Raw genomic sequence first — 16,066 nt, 5'->3', positions numbered from 1 at the left:
TATTTCTCACTTCCACTGTATAATCATAAGGGATTTGATTTAGGTCATACCTGAATGGTCTAGTGGTTTTCCCTACTTTCTTCAATTTCAGTCTGAATTTGGCAATAAGGAGTTCATGGTCTGAGCCACAGTCAGCTCCTGGTCTTGTTTTTGCTGACTGTATAGAGCTTCTCCATCTTTGGCTGCAAAGAATATAATCAGTCTGATTTTGGTGTTGACCATCTGGTGATGTCCATGTATACAGTCTTCTCTTGTGTTGTTGGAAGAGGGTGTTTGTTATGACCAGTGCATTTTCTTGGCAAAACTCTGTTAGTCTTTGCCCTGCTTCATTCCGTATTCCAAGGCCAAATTTGCCTGTTACTCCAGGTGTTTCTTGACTTCCTACTTTTGCATTCCAGTCCCCTATAATGAAAAGGACATCTTTTTTGGGTGTTAGTTCTAAAAGGTCTTGTAGGTCTTCATAGAACCGTTCAACTTCAGCTTCTTCAGCGTTACTGGTTGGGGCATAGCCTTGGATTACTGTGATATTGAATGGTTTGCCTTGAAACGAACAGAGAGAATTCTGTCGTTGGATGTCTTGGATGTCGAAATGCATCCAAGTACTGCATTTCGGACTCTTTTGTTGACCATGATGGCCACTCCATTTCTTCTGAGGGATTCCTGCCCACAGTAGTAGATATAATGGTCATCTGAGTTAAATTCACCCATTCCAGTCCATTTCAGTTCTCTGATTCCTAGAATGTCAACATTCACTCTTGCCATCTCTTGTTTGACCACTTACAATTTGCCTTGACTCATGGACCTGACATTCCAGGTACCTATGCAATATTGCTCTTTACAGCATCGGACCTTGCTTCTATCACCAGTCATATCCACAGCTAGGTACTGTTTTTGCTTTGGCTCCATCCCTTCATTGTTTCTGGAGTTATTTCTCCACTGATCTCCAGTAGCATATTGGGCACCTACCGACCTGGGGAGTTTCTCTTTCAGTATCCTATCATTTTGCCTTTGCATACTGTTCATGGGGTTCTCAAGGCAAGAATACTGAAGTGGTTTGCCATTCCCTTCTCCAGTGGACCACATTCTGTCAGACCACTCCACCATGACCCGCCTGTCTTGGGTGGCCCCACACTGCATGGCTTAGTTTCATTGAGTTAGACAAGGCTGTGGTCCTAGTGTGATTAGATTGACTAGTTTTCTGTGAGTATGGTTTCAGTGTGTCTGCCCTCTGATGCCCTCTTGCAACACCTACCGTCTTACTTGGGTTTCTCTTACCTTGGGCGTGGGGTATCTCTTCACGGCTGCTCCAGCAAAGCGCAGCCATTGCTCCTTACCTTGGACGAGGGGTATCTCCTCACCGCGGCCCTTCCTGACCTTCAATGTGGGATAGCTCCTCTAGGCCCTTCTGTGCCCGCGCAGCCACGGCTCATTCTTAAATTTGCTTTGCTGTAGGTTTTCCAAAAAACCTCAAATTTGACTTTTAAAAGCCTCTTGAGGCTAGGCAGCTATAGTACCCATCGGGTGAATTTCTCTGTTCTTGAAGACCCCAGGCTATGTTAAGATTCTTGGGTCTGGCAGAAGGTGGCCTTACCTACCTAAAAGCTGGTAACCCTGTAAATTAGGTAACAACCAGTATTCCTGGAAGGATTTGTAAATATTGGCTCCCTAAAGTCAACTTTTGTTCCTTAGAAGTGTCTGACCACATTTGATTGAGTAAGTATCATTCTCAAATATAACATTCCAGGCAGGGTTATTTAATCAACATTTTCAATGTGTTAGTAAAGAGGAAATGATTTAATCAACATTTTCAATGTGTTAGTAAAGAGGAAATGATTCTTACTTACTAAATCAATGCCAGTAACCATACTGTCATGAAAACATAATCATAATATGTCATGAAATTAAGAATATTCAATAAAAGTTTCCAAATTCTGAAGAGATCAGGCAAGGAGAAAGATATCATTTACAAATATTTCACTTCAGGGACTTCTCTAGTCGTCCACTGTGCCGGGGACCAGCCCCAGCTGATCCAGGGTATTCGAAGCGGGGACGGCGTCGGCGAGGATCAGGAAACAACTGCTTAATTAAACGTTAATTAAGGATATAAAGAGTAATAGAATGAGGATAGCTCAGTGAAGAAATTCAGTGGAGAAAAGAGGCTGAATAATTCAGCCAGAAGGTAAGAGAAAGAACGACATGGTGAGACCAAGTTTCGGTGAACAAGGCCCGTACTTTATTTTCCAAAGTAGTTTTTATACCTTAAGTTATGCATAGAGGATAATGGGGGAAGGGGTAGAGTCTTGCAGCAAACCAGGCTTTCTTCCTGCAAACTTATCATATGCAAAAGCTTAGGTGATTTGCATCATCTTCTGGCCCGGAGGCCTGTTAACATTTTAAGACCTTTTCTTCAGAAAACTTATTTTTCTCTAAAGGTGATTGGTCAGGAGCCACCCTCCAAAAGCATTAGATAAAGTTGCATTCCTACAGCGCAAAGGTGTGGTGGGCTACAACAAGAAAAAGAATTAACTCAAGGGTCCCAGGTTACAAACATTAAAGCTACTATTTACACCAATTATATTAACCAATACACTGCCAGGGACACAGCAGGTAGGGGATATGGAGACTTAGCAGCAAACATTGGCCCAACAAGTGAGAATCCCTTCACCAATACAATTTCTAATCAATCTTTTAACTGCTCAAAGGAATCTGTATTTAGACAGTTTAGAACATCTCATGCCTCTCACAGTTTGGAGGCTCTGAGCAATCACATGTGGCCGGAAAAACCTATTCAGGCAGGCTAGAGGACTTCCAAGGGAGTTTGTAGGTTGAAACACTGTCACACCCAGGAATTATTAACTGGAGCTGTAAGCTAACTCTTTTTTCAGAGAGGTAGTGGGGGACAGCCCCCCGTAAAGTCAGAGGTGTAGGTGAAAGCACAAAGCAGAAAGTAGGCAGACTCTGGTTTTGGGGGTATATGCTCGAGAATTTCCAGGGGGACTCCTGAAGCTCGATCCCGCCTTTGCGTATGCCGAGCCTCCTTCCTCATGACCTTTGTCATGGGCGGAGTTCCTCACGCTGGCTACCGGCAGTGATAGAATTCCAGTTGAGCTATTCCAGATCCTGAAAAGTGCTGCACTCAATATGCAATATGCACTCAATATGCAATATGCCGGCTCCCGGCATCTCCCCCTTTTTTATTTCTTAAAACAGCCAGATGCAGCTCAGTCGCGAGCTTTTGAATGTTCTGCCAAAGAATCCTGACAATACAAGGAAGAATGATTATGAGAAGCAAAATTAGAACTAAAGATATTAGACAGAATGTTTTTTTCCAGAAATAAAGTTAGAGAAGGTGTGAAATAAGTCATTAGCTGCTCCAGCGGTGGTAAAATACAGTCGACAGTGTTCCAGGGTCTGTATTTGATTATGAACTTTCCCTAAGTGCAGGCCAATGTCAGAGCTGTTCCAAACACCTGAGATATGTTTTTTGATTTTTTCCCATTCATAATCTGTCTCGTTTACCTTTAAAGATGTCACGCATATCCACCGGTAATCAGCGTGGCACGACAGAGCCATTTTCACTTTTAAAGCCTGTAACTCCATCCCAATATGCATTATTGCCTCTTCTAAGGCATCTACTCTCATCTCCAATTTTCTATCTATAACTTCCTACGTTGCTAGAGTTAAAGAAACATTTTTAGACATGGTATCAACATATTGGGCAGTATGCACTTGTTGAGTCAATGATATTGCTGCCGCAGTAACAGAAGTAATTGCTGCTATTAAAGCTGATATTCCTAAAATAAGTAAGCCCACAAATCGCCGTTGTCGCATTAAATCTTGTAGTTGTTGTAACACGGCGAGGCTATAGTTAACATATCAATAAGTGGTTACATCATAAGATATGGTGGACATTGTAACACTACCAAAGAGCAAACATTATATTGAGGGTTTAAACAAGATGAGAGCATGCATTGTTCACAAGTCACTACATTGGGTCCACCAGTGAAAGTCACATGTACATTAAGTTTTCCAGAATCATTGGTAAAGAGAAAAACATAAGGAAAGGGTAGACAAGCCAAAACAGAATAAAGTAGAATTATTTTCTGGTTGGAGTTCGCACTGCAGCAGCCCCGTCAGTCTTGCCGGGATCTCGATGTTTATCTTGCCTCCCCTTCCGGCGGGCTCCTCTTTTGTGATCGAAGCAATGGGGGAACTGGATGTCTGGGGGTCTGCAACATGGCGAATCAACCTGTCTTGGATCTAAATTGCAGAATCTGCATCCTGTGGAAAAATACAAGCACATCCTCGACCGCTAGTTAATAATGGGTCAGGACCCTTCCATTGTCCTGAGAGGAGGTCCTTCCATTTGACTAATGGTTTTGCATTTAATTGCTCCAGGCACCAATGACGAAGCATTGCAGTAGTTCTAGCCAGATCAGTATTTAGAATATTTATTACGAAAAGAGCAACCTTGCAATGCATGGGACACAGGTTCAATCCCTGGTCAAGGAACTAAGATCCCACATGCCATGGAGCAACTAAGCCCTCACATCACAACTACTGAACCCTCATGCTGCAACAAAAGATCCTGCATGGCATAACTAAGACCCAACGGAACTAAATAAATAAATAAAAATTACATAAGGAGACAAACCACGAAGAGACAAAGCTAACAAAACTGTTAGTATACTAAAAACTAGGTGTAATAAAATGATCTGAAATTGTAAAATAATATACATTCTGTCATAAGAAAATTCAGAGAACTTTATTTGATGTGACTATATCATTCAGCAAGAAACAAACTGAGAGTAGAGAGACTTCCAACCAGAAGTGGTTAGGAAGCTTGACCCTCAGTGGTTACGACTCAGTTTATAAAGCATGAACGAGTAAGTACACTGTTTTCTATTGTGATTGGTTACTAGAAACTTACATTCTTTGTCACTGCATAAAGCTTGCAGTGTTTATACACTTATACACTAAGACCCCTACATGCAAATGAATTCCGAGAGTGCCCAATTTGTTAAGTCCAACAAAGTTAACTTAGGTACCCAACTAACACAATTGGCTATATAGTACTATACTATAATAGGCCTATAATACTTTGCACACAAATAATACATAATAATAATATACAAACAATGCATTAAAATACAGACACAAAGAAGACATTTAAAATCTTACAGTACAGTATCTTGAAAATTACAGTAGTACAGTACAAGAGCTGGCATCCAGTGGCATGCTCATATCTTTGAAAGTTCACAGCTTGAAGGTTTGTGTAGAGGGGACTTACTGCAACTGATTTAGCTAGGAAGCTGTAAGGTGACATTCATATGAAGAAAGTTTAAAGTCAATGTCAAAGTTGGCATCTCAGAGAAATCAGAACAGTTTTAAATTTTGATTACATGACTATGAGTGTTTGGTTTAGGGCTATTTGGTCAGAGGGTATACATTATATACACAGTTGAGAAGAGAATTTGTTATCCAGAAGTTAACCCTGGGGAAATCACTAGGGACACAGATAAACAGGTGAAAAATATGAAAGAGACATATGGTAGGCAGAATAATAGTCCCCTAGAATATCAGACCACCTTACCTGCCTCCTGAGAAAACTGTATGCAGGTCAAGAAGCAACAGTTAGAACTGGACATGGAACAACAGACTGGTTCAATATTGGGAAAGGAGTACATCAAAGCTGCATATTGTCACCCTGTTTATTTAACTTATATGCAGAGTCTATCATGTGAAATGCCAGGCTAGATGAACCACAAGCTGGAATCAAGATCGCCAGGAGAAATATCAATAACCTCAGATATGCAGATGACACCACCCTTACGGCAGAAAGCAAAAAGGAACTAAAGAGCCCCTTGATGAAGGTGAAAGAGGAAGTGAAAAAGCTGGCTTAAAACTCAACATTCAAAAAATTAAGATCATGACATCTGGTCCCATCATTTCATGGCAAATATATGGGGAAAAAGTGGAAACAGTGACAGATTTCATTTTATTGGGCTCCAAAATCACTATAAAGAGTGGCTGCAGCCATGAAAATAAAAGACACTTGCTCCTTGCAAGGAAAGATATGACAAACTTAGACAATGTATTAAGAAGCAGAGACATCACTTTGCCAACAAAGGGCCGTCTAGTCAAAACTATGGTTTTTCCAGTACTCATATACAGATGTGAGAGTTGACCATAAAGAAGGCTGAGCACTGAATAATTAATGCTTTCAAATTGTGGTGCTGGAGAAGACTCTTAAGAGTCCCTTGGACTGCAAGGAGATCAAACCGGTCAATCCTAAAGAAAATCAATCCTGAATACTCATTGGAAGGACTGATGCTGAAGCTGAAGTTCCAATACTTTGGCCATGTGATGCAAAGAGCTGACTCATTGGAAAATACCCTGATGCTGGGAAAGATTGAGGTCAGGAGAAGAGAGTGACAGATGATGAGATGGTTGGATGGCATTATCGACTCAATGGACATGAATCTGAGCAAACTCCAGGAGATAGTGAAGGACAGGGAAGCCTGGAGTGCTTCAGTCTATGGGGTTGCAAAGAGTCAGACATGACTGACTGAGCAACTGAACAACAACAAGAGATGTCTATATCTCAATCTCTAAAATTCACCAATATGTTTAGATCCAATGCAAAAGAGGGAACTAAGGTTGCAGATGGAATTATCGTTGCTAATCAATGGACCATGACATGAGAAGATTAGCTTGGATTATCCAGGTGGACACAATGTATTCACAAAGTTTCATATAAGTGGAAAAGCATTAGAATGAGAGAAGTGACTCAGTGTTGCTGGTTCTAAAGATAGAGAAATAGGACCCTGAACCAAGAATGCAGGGAGCCTCTAAAACCTGGAAAAGACAAGAAAATGGATTTGCTCCTGTAGCCTCCAGAAGGAATGCTGTCACACCAAAACATTGATTTTAGCCCAGTGAGACAAATTTCAGACTTCTGGTTTACAGAATTGTAAAATAACAAATAGAGGGTTTTTTAAGCCAGTAAGTTTGTGATTTGTCACAAAAACTATAGGAAACTAATAAAAGAGGTTAAGAGGCATATTGAGATAGAAGGAATTATCTAACATATGCCTAATAAGAGAGAATAGAAAAAATACAATGTTTTTTAATAACTGAGAACTTTCCAGAATTAAAGAGATGAATCTATAGACTGAGAGATCACACCAAGATCTGAAGATAGTAAATATCAGATAATCCACAACCACACATGTTGTAGTGAAACATCTGAGAGAGAAGCCTTAAACCTCAAGCAAGGGCAATGACAAGACAACCGGAACTCTGTTTCCAGGGAGGTTACAAATGTCAGTGGTCAGCTAATCCTATCAGTATTCAAAGATGGACTCTAGGTGTGGCCTGTGCTCTTTTAGTCTGGGAATTCTTGGGTCCTGGTACAGGCTCATAGGAGAATTTAGACAAAGAAGATGGACAGAAGCTGGTTCCGCAGGGAGAGACTCTACTTCTTTCTTGTTCTCGGTCTTCTGCTTCCAGGTAAGAAATGGGCAACACAGGAAAAGAAGCAAGGACCCTCTCTGGGAGAACACCTAAGATGTGCTTTCAAATTTCCAACTTCTAGAAATTATCTAAGATGAGCATAGTTATTTCATAACTATGTTACCATAATATCCAAATAGGCTCTCCTTCTCTGAAAGATAGAAGATCCCCTTCTGTTGACATGCTACATAAGGACTCTTCTACTTTTTTTTCATGAGCCATCCCCAATTGTTTTCTCTACCCTTTAGCCTCCATGACTATCCACCTTTCTATGCACAGGTGTAATTCTTTCTCTCTATAGCTCCAAAACCTACTCCATTGTAGCAAAGGGCCCACTTTCAGCTATAACTTCCCCACTAGTTATTGCATCCAAGTGCTCTAGGTTAGGTAAGATGTCAGAGAGCAGCAGGTGGAGAGTAAAGCTACAGTGTGCTTTACTGGTATACTGGAGTTAACATGGTATACTGGAAAGAACATGGGATTTAGCACTAGAAGGTCTGGGTTTGAATCTTGGTCCCTGACTTGGTTACCTGTGTAACGTTGGGCAAATTTCTTGACTTCTCAGAGCTCCCATTTTCTCATCTGTAAAACAGAGCCACCTTGAAGTGTTGTGAGGATTCAATGAGAGAGACCACACAGTGCCTGGCATTTGATAGGTGCCAATAAATGGCATTTTACCCTCTCAGGTTGTCATGTGACTTTTGGATAAGGGGGGAGGTGTAGGAAGACAAAAGTATAGTTTCTAACTGATAGGGGCATGAGAGGATTCAATGAGAAGAGGACTGAACAAGAGGTGCTTTAGAGGCCAGAGCAGAGAAGAAACACAAATTGTACACCTAGCCTAGGCAGTAAAAAACATGATAAATGTCATTTGGCCACTCACAGTGATTGACAAATGAATATTCATTGCTCACAGAATGATCCAAGGATTTGCCTGGAGAGCACTGTCACTCTGGGAAAAGATAAGGCTTGATGTTCTCATCACAGAGGTCACCAACCATCTTTATTTCTCATTCCAGGTTGCTACTTCTCTAATAAATTTGCTCTAGTAGAAAATTAGAATCTTTATTAGTCAGAAGAAAGGGGAAGGCAAGACCTCAAAAGCTCAAACTAGTACGCTGATATATAGGGTTGAGTGGCAAAATAGGGAGAAGGGAGGTTGGGGTGGTTAAGGTGAAACAGATATGCTCTCTTTAGGGTCTCGGGAATGTAATTCTCTCTGATGGCTATTGCTGCCCCACGGCTCAGTTTGCATAAAGATTTGGGCATGCTTTGCATGCAGAAAGAAACATTAGCAAGGACAGAGCCCTAATTCAGCTCACCACATTAATTTCTATCATTTGCCTTCCAGCCCAACCCTTCTTTCCTCACCTTGTAGAAAGTGCCTGGCACCTGGATCATGGTGATCCTTTTCCCCTATTCTCCATCTCATTCCTGGGGGTATATGGTACAGCAGTATTAGACAAACCTGGGCTTACATCAAGTCCAGTTTCTGCCTCTTAAGATCTATTTGACTGCAGAAATTTACTTCCTCTTATTGCAACTCAGTTAATTCATTTATTATATGAGGATAAAAATAGTTTCTACCTGATAGGGGTTTGGAAGGATTAACTAAGGTAATCCATTTAAGGGGCTTGAACTATATCTGACACACTGTCAATGCTCAATAAATGTTAGGTATCATTAATATCAACTTCCCTGGTGGCTCAGATGGTAAAGCATCTGCCTACAATGCAGGAAACCCAGGTTCAATCCCCGGGTTGGGAAGATCTCCTGGAGAAGGAAATGGCAACCCACTCCAGTATTCTTGCCTGGAAAATCCCATGGACGGAGGAACCTGGTAGGTTACGGTCCACAGGGTTGCAAAGAGTCAAACACGACTGAGTGACTTATCACAGGCTACCCCCAAGCTCCTGACCTGGGACCCTCTCATATAGGGAACATAAGTGTTCTCCCCTAATTCTCACACATTCTATGTTGACTACAGGAAGAGGCAGTACTTTCACCATCAACTGCACAGGGTTTGGTCAGAATGGGAAGTATATGACCGCTCTGGATTCAGTGTTTGAGAGAAAGGCCTTCCGTCCAGCCATCAACTTCAGCATCCCCACCATAGTCAACATCTCTTTCACTGTGTCTGCCATCCTAGATGTTGTGAGTACTGACTCTCTGACCCTCCTTAGTATCCTTAACCTTTTCCCTGCTCCCAGCAAGGCAACCCCCCAAACCCTTAATCACACACTGAAGCTTCCTCCATCACTGCTATAAGCATGTGCCCTGTGGGGATCCCCAAGAAGTTCTATCCAGTTCAGCAGGATGAGGTATAACCACACATAGAAGATTCTTGTCACCCACTGACTCCCTTCTCTGATTGTACAGCAATGTCCAGGTCCACTTCAGAAGTTCTGACTAGATGGAACATGGGCATCAGAATTTTTTAAACTTCTCAAGTAATTCAAAGATAGAGCCAGGGTTGAGAAGCACTACTCTAATCCAGTCCTGCCATGAACTCTTCTGCCCATGGCCTAACACATGTTTTGATCAAGATTCTGTCCTTGACCAGTAATGTTGGATTTGACCACAGCACAGCTTTTACATACCTTGGGGCTTGATAAACAAAAATGAACAACGGTTGGGATGCACAGACTTTGTACCACCAACATGCTGGAAACAGGAAATTCTTTTGACAGGATGAACAGTTACAGCTCTTGTCATCATTTCTGTGGCTGGAAATGGTAAGACCAACTGTTTATTCTCTCCCTATATTTACAGTCAGAATGGATTTTAAACAAAGATTATGACCGTTTATGTACCCCAAAACATAACGTTGAAACATATGAGAGAGAAATTTAAAAATCTCCAAGCATGGTGAAAGGTATCAATAAACTGCTTTCAAAAACCAAGTCAAAAAAGAATAAACATGTAGTGATTTTTAAGAAATTTGATTTAATAAACATATCAAACTTTGTACAATGATCATGCATAATCTTTTTGACATAAATGGAATATTCCCCTAAACTGACCACATTTTTGGCCACCAAGAAGGAAAGCAAAAGTATCTAGACCACAATCTCTGACTATAATACAAAATACAAAGAGTAGCCCCCTTTCCCAAAATCTTATTTCTTAGGAATTTAAAATTAAATTTCTAAAATATGTTCGACTAAAGAGAAAATAAACAACTAAGTAGAAATTAGAATGAAGAGGATTACATATGAAAGTCTATTAAATGTAGCCAAAGTATTGGGTTGGCTAAAAAGTTTGTTCACATTTTTCTATAAGACGTTACAGCCAATCCAATATAACTTTGGACAATTTTTCAGAAAATTTCTACCTTAAGTTCTTTAATTAGAAAATGAGGGGGGAAATGAAAGTAAATGATTTCAATTTCCAACTTGAAGAGACTGGCTGAAGGGAAGGAGAGAGGAGCGGAAGAATAGTCATGATCACCTAATCTTGCTCTCAAACTGTGGTTCCCAGATGGGGAGCACTGGCTGATTGCACCACCTGGAAGCTTAGAAATGCACTTGATCTAGGACTCCTCCTAGTGAGACTAACAATCCCAGCATGTCCAAGACTGAATTCTCAGAAAATGTAATTTTGCTAAATCCAAGTCTCCAGCAAACCAGGATGAATTAGTCACCCTATCTACTGAATCAGAATAGCATTTCAACACCGTCCCCAGGTATTTCATATGCACAGTGAGGTATGAGAAGTGCTGGTCCAGTATAAATTTTTATTTAATGTGCATATAGCCCTTTGTTCTGGCTGTGGTTCCACAAACTGCAGCTGACATTGTAAATGCCCTGAGAATAAACAAGTCCCCCAGGCCTCAGAATTAGATAATCCTTGAAAAAAGTTTCCAGAGAAGGTCACCAGCTTTGGAAAGGAGAATTTGGAAAGGTCATCCCAGAGACAAGAAAGGATGGTGCCTTGCACCTGCCAAAGAGAGGAAGACCACCAACTCTCTTGGCTTCATAGAACCCAAGGACCTGTTCAAGGTGTCCTTGCAGTAGAAACTGATCGCAGGGGCCTAGAAGACAGTTAAAACCACCCTGGAGACTAATACATAATACCTAAAAACAGCATTACACTCCACAAAATCCTTTCACATGCCTAATTTCATTCAATCCCCCTGCCTTATTTCACAGGAGGCAATTCTATCTCAGAGAGGCTGAGCCACTGACCTTTCAACTCTGAATCTCAACCTTTCTGCAGAAAGGACAGGATTTCTCTGATCACCAGTAATTTCCCACAGAAGTGAGAAAGCAGAGGGATCAAAGTTTATGAAGAAATGGACATAAGCAGCTTCAATTCTATCTGCAATTCTTATTTCTTAAAAAAAAAGCCAAAATATATTTATCAGACTACTGACTCCACAGAGTTGGGTGTTAGATACACTGATGTTTGTTACATTATTTTATATACTTTTCTATGTGTTTGAAATACTTTATAGCTTCTTTTTTAAAGAAAAATTTAAAAGGCAGAGAAAATAACCTTGATTCCTATCAGGCTCTCACCGCTCCTCCATCTGGGCTCTAGGTCTGGGACAACCCATTTATTAGTTGGAACCCAGAGGAGTGTGAGGGCATCTTGAAGATCAGTGTGGCAACCAAGAACCTGTGGCTCCCAGACATTTTCATCACTGAATTGTGCGTATTAAGGGCTGGGGAAGCCCCACCTTCTGGCAACAATGGTGCACAGTCTACCAAAGGCCACTATAAAGTGGTCTTACATGGCTGAGAAAGGAGTAGATGGGTAAGAATAAAAAACACTGCTCCTGCCTCCCACCTCATTTCTCTTACAGCATGGATGTGGATAAGACCCCAAAAGGCCTCAAGGCATTCATAAGTAATGAAGGTCGCATCAGGTATAAGAAACCCATGAAGGTGGTGAGCATCTGTAACCTGAACATCTTCTACTTCCCCTTTGACCAACAGAACTGCACCCTCACCTTCAGCTCATTTCTCTACACAGGTGAGCTGAAGTGGAGTCTTAGGGATAGGAGTCAATAAGAGCAACCAATAAAGCAACAGAAAATAATGTATAAAAAAATTATGAATAAATGGTGACAAATGGGCTTCCCTGGTGACTCAGCAGTAAAGAATCTGCCTGCAATGCAGGAGCCACAGGAAACACAAGTTCTATCCATGGGTCAGGAATATCCCCTGGAGAAGTGCATGGCAACACACTCCAGTATTCTCGCCTGGAGAATCTCTTGGGCAGAGGAGCCTAGCAGGCTACAGTCCATAGGGTCGCAAAGAGTAGGACATGACTGAAGTGACTTAGCATGCACAGTGACCAAGGGCAGCAAAGATTAAGTCTGGATGCTTAAATATTTTCCATAAAATATTTCCTAGGGAGTTAGGAAAATATTGTGCATTTCCATCCCCAGCTCCTAGAAAATTTTCTGACATATGCTAGGCACTCAAAAATACTTATTGAGGGACTTCCCTGGTGGTTCAGTGCTTAAGAATCTGTCTGCCAATGTAGAGGACATAGGTTTAATTTCTGGTTGGGGAACTAAGATCCCACATGCCCTGGAGCAACTAAGCCCACATGCCACAACTAGGACCCAATGCAGCCAAATTAATAAATAAATATTTATTATAAATAACTTTAAGAAATTGTTGAATGAAAGGATGGGAAAAGAGTACAGTTGAGTCAACAGGAGACTATCTTTGGAAAATTATTTGGCTCTTCCTTTCAGTGGAGTACATATCACTGGGCATGGAGAATGAAGTGTGGGAAATAGCACACACATCCCAGGACATCATTCAGACCCATGGAGAATGGGAGCTCTTGGGCATCAACAAGGCCACCCCAAAGAAGTCTGTGGGCACCAACCTGTATGATCAGATCATCTTCTATGTGAGTTCAGAGGCCTTTGCTTTTTCCTTCCTTTTTTTTTTTTTCTTCCTTCTTGCTTGTAGAGCTGCCTACAATCTCCACCAAATGGATATCTCCCAAGTTTCAGGGTTTCTCAGTCTTACCATTTCTGCCAGAGACCAGAACACTCTCTTCTTGCTGCCTAGCCACACACTCCTTTCTAAAGCTCATGGCTCTCATCTAACTCTCCCTTGGCAAGTTCTACACCAAATTATGAAGCTATCTGCACAGCTCCAGATACCAGAGTGGTAAGAGACCAATGAGAAAGGCAGAGACAGAAACAGTCACTACTATTCCAAGCAGCCTCTGAATCCCATATTCACTTCCCTTCCTCTCCTTCTTACTAGGTGGCCATCAGGCGCAGACCCAAATTCTACATTATGAATCTCCTGGTGCCGAGTAGCTTTCTGGTCTCCATTGATGCCTTCAGCTTCTATCTGCCAGCAGGAAGCAAGGACCGTGCTCCGTTCAAGATAACTCTTCTGCTGGGCTACAATGTCTTCCTGCTCATGATGAATGACTTACTCCCTGCCAGTGGCACCCCCCTCATCAGTATGGCCCCTCCAGCTCTTGAGAAGAGAAGGGTGGGAGGGACTGGCTGAACTGGCTCAGGGAAGGGAGATATATTGGGCAAAAGAGGCTGTGCTTCCCAGGGTGGGATTAGAAGAGAATGAAGTCCTGGCTGGTGCCTCTGGCCCTCAGGCAGGCCCAACTTCCCTCCAGGTGTCTATTTTGCCCTGTGTCTGTCCCTGATGGTGCTCAGCCTGCTGGAGACCATCTTCATCTCCTACCTATTGGACCTGGCCACCACCCAGCCCCCACCTATGCCTCGTTGGCTCCATTTCCTGCTTCTACACTGCACCAGCCCAAGGACATGCTGCCCTGCTGTGCCCCAGAAGAGAAACACGGGCCTTGACCACCTGCCTGGTGAGGGAAGTCAGCACTGCCCACGCTTCCTCCTCCATCACCTCTGCTTTTCTGCTCCTACATCCTTCCCTGCCCCCACAATTCCCCAGTTGACCCTGGTGGCCCATGGCTGAGTCTCTGTCTCTCTGTAGGTATGAAGGAGCCCATGGAGTTGGCGGGGAAGTTGCCAGGTCCCAGAGAGACAAAGCTAAATGGGTGCCCTGGGTCCACAAGGGCCCAGCAGGAAGACAAGGCTCAAAAGCAGCACTTGGTCAGCCTGTGGGTGCAGTTCAGCCACATGATGGACACCTTGCTCTTCTGCCTCTACCTGATCTTCTTGGCCACTTCCATTGTCACAGTCATCATCCTCTGGAACACCTAAGCATGGCATCTGTCTGCTCCTGCACATCCAGAGTTGCTTTGGCCTCCAGGGGTCAGCCAAGTCTTTGTGTTTGTTGAGTACTGACTGTTATGGCCCCAAAGATGATAAAGTTTCCTGCGACATTCCATGCATCTCAATCCAGCCCTGCCGGTCAGTCTCAACCCAATTACAATTACAAGAACAATTCCTCTGTTTCTGCATTCTGTTGGCTTCTCTCAGATCTCCCATAAGATTCTGGGCTCCCCTTTATATCTTCTGCATAGCAGTTCTACCTCCTCTGCCTGCTTAACTGGCCCCAATAAATCATTTTGCAGACAACTCTGGCTCTTTATCATGTTTGGAGATAAAAAGTTAACTATCCAGGACTGATGGTTTCAAAATATCATCTGTGTATCCCTCTGCCTGTGATAAAGCTTTGATGACAATTCAATGTGACAAATGTCCTGTACTAGAAGTTTTGATTTTCTTAGGCATTTTTAAAGATGTATTTCTTACTCATGTGTGTGCTAAGTCGCTTCAGTCATGTCTGACTCTTTGCAACCCCATGGACTGTAGCCCACCAGGTTCCTCTGCCTATGGGATTCTCCAGGCAAGAATACTGGAGTGGGTTGCCATGCCTTCCTCCAAGGGATCTTCCCAACCCAGGGATCAAACCCAGGTCTCCCTCACTGCAGGCGGATTCTTTACGGACTGAGCCACCAGGGAAGCCCAAGAATACTGGAGTGGGTAGCCTATCCCTTCTCCAGGGGGATCTTTCTGACCCAGGAATTGAACTGGGGTCTCCTGCATTGCAGGCAGATTCTTTGCCAGCTGAGCTACAAGGGAAGCCCTTCTTACTCATAGATAGAAACTTTTATTCATCTTTTTCATTTTCTTGCACTAACTTCAATTTAATACTCTCCTAATTTGTTTTATTTTATTCTTTAATTTTCTAAGTTGAATTCTCAGTTAAAATATTCTCAGTCATCCTATAAATATTACTCTGACACAGTTTGAGCTTCATCTTATAGGTTTTAGAATGAAATGTTCTCTTCTTTATCAGTTTCTAGACAGTTCATAACTTGAGTTTTTATTTCCTCCTTGATCTAAAACCTATTTAGGAAAGTGTTTCTTATATACATGGGTAAGTGGGTTTTGCTAGTGACACACAAACTTTAGAAACTTTCTGAATTTATAAAATTTATTTCTGGCTGGATTCATGATTGATTTTCTGTTTCAGGACATTAAAAAGTATATATTCCCTATTTACATGTTCTTCTATAAATAGAGCTTATTGATTGAATCATTTAAATACTCTCCATGTGTGCTATTTTATTCAAATTATCTGAGTAGTTTTAGTTTTTCTTTTATATACTTGACTGCTGCCTCATAAGA

The 16,066-nt window shown here is 42.0% G+C and overlaps 1 protein-coding gene across 1 annotated transcript; it reads left to right on the top strand.

The window, feature by feature from the left end:
• The first annotated feature begins 7,445 nt into the window (after positions 1–7,445).
• LOC109557464 (5-hydroxytryptamine receptor 3E-like) lies at positions 7,446–14,698 on the top strand. The gene is made up of 8 exons (XM_019958797.2): positions 7,446–7,512; positions 9,503–9,669; positions 12,058–12,167; positions 12,323–12,492; positions 13,226–13,386; positions 13,752–13,956; positions 14,128–14,331; positions 14,463–14,698. Exons 1-8 carry the CDS (start codon positions 7,446–7,448, stop codon positions 14,690–14,692), a joined length of 1,314 nt encoding a protein of 437 aa, XP_019814356.2. The 3' UTR covers positions 14,693–14,698.
• Positions 14,699–16,066: the final 1,368 nt, after the last annotated feature.

Source organism: Bos indicus, chromosome 1, assembly GCF_029378745.1.
Source record: "Bos indicus isolate NIAB-ARS_2022 breed Sahiwal x Tharparkar chromosome 1, NIAB-ARS_B.indTharparkar_mat_pri_1.0, whole genome shotgun sequence".
NCBI lineage: Eukaryota > Metazoa > Chordata > Mammalia > Artiodactyla > Bovidae > Bos > Bos indicus.
This window is presented reverse-complemented; position numbering and strand designations above follow the sequence as displayed.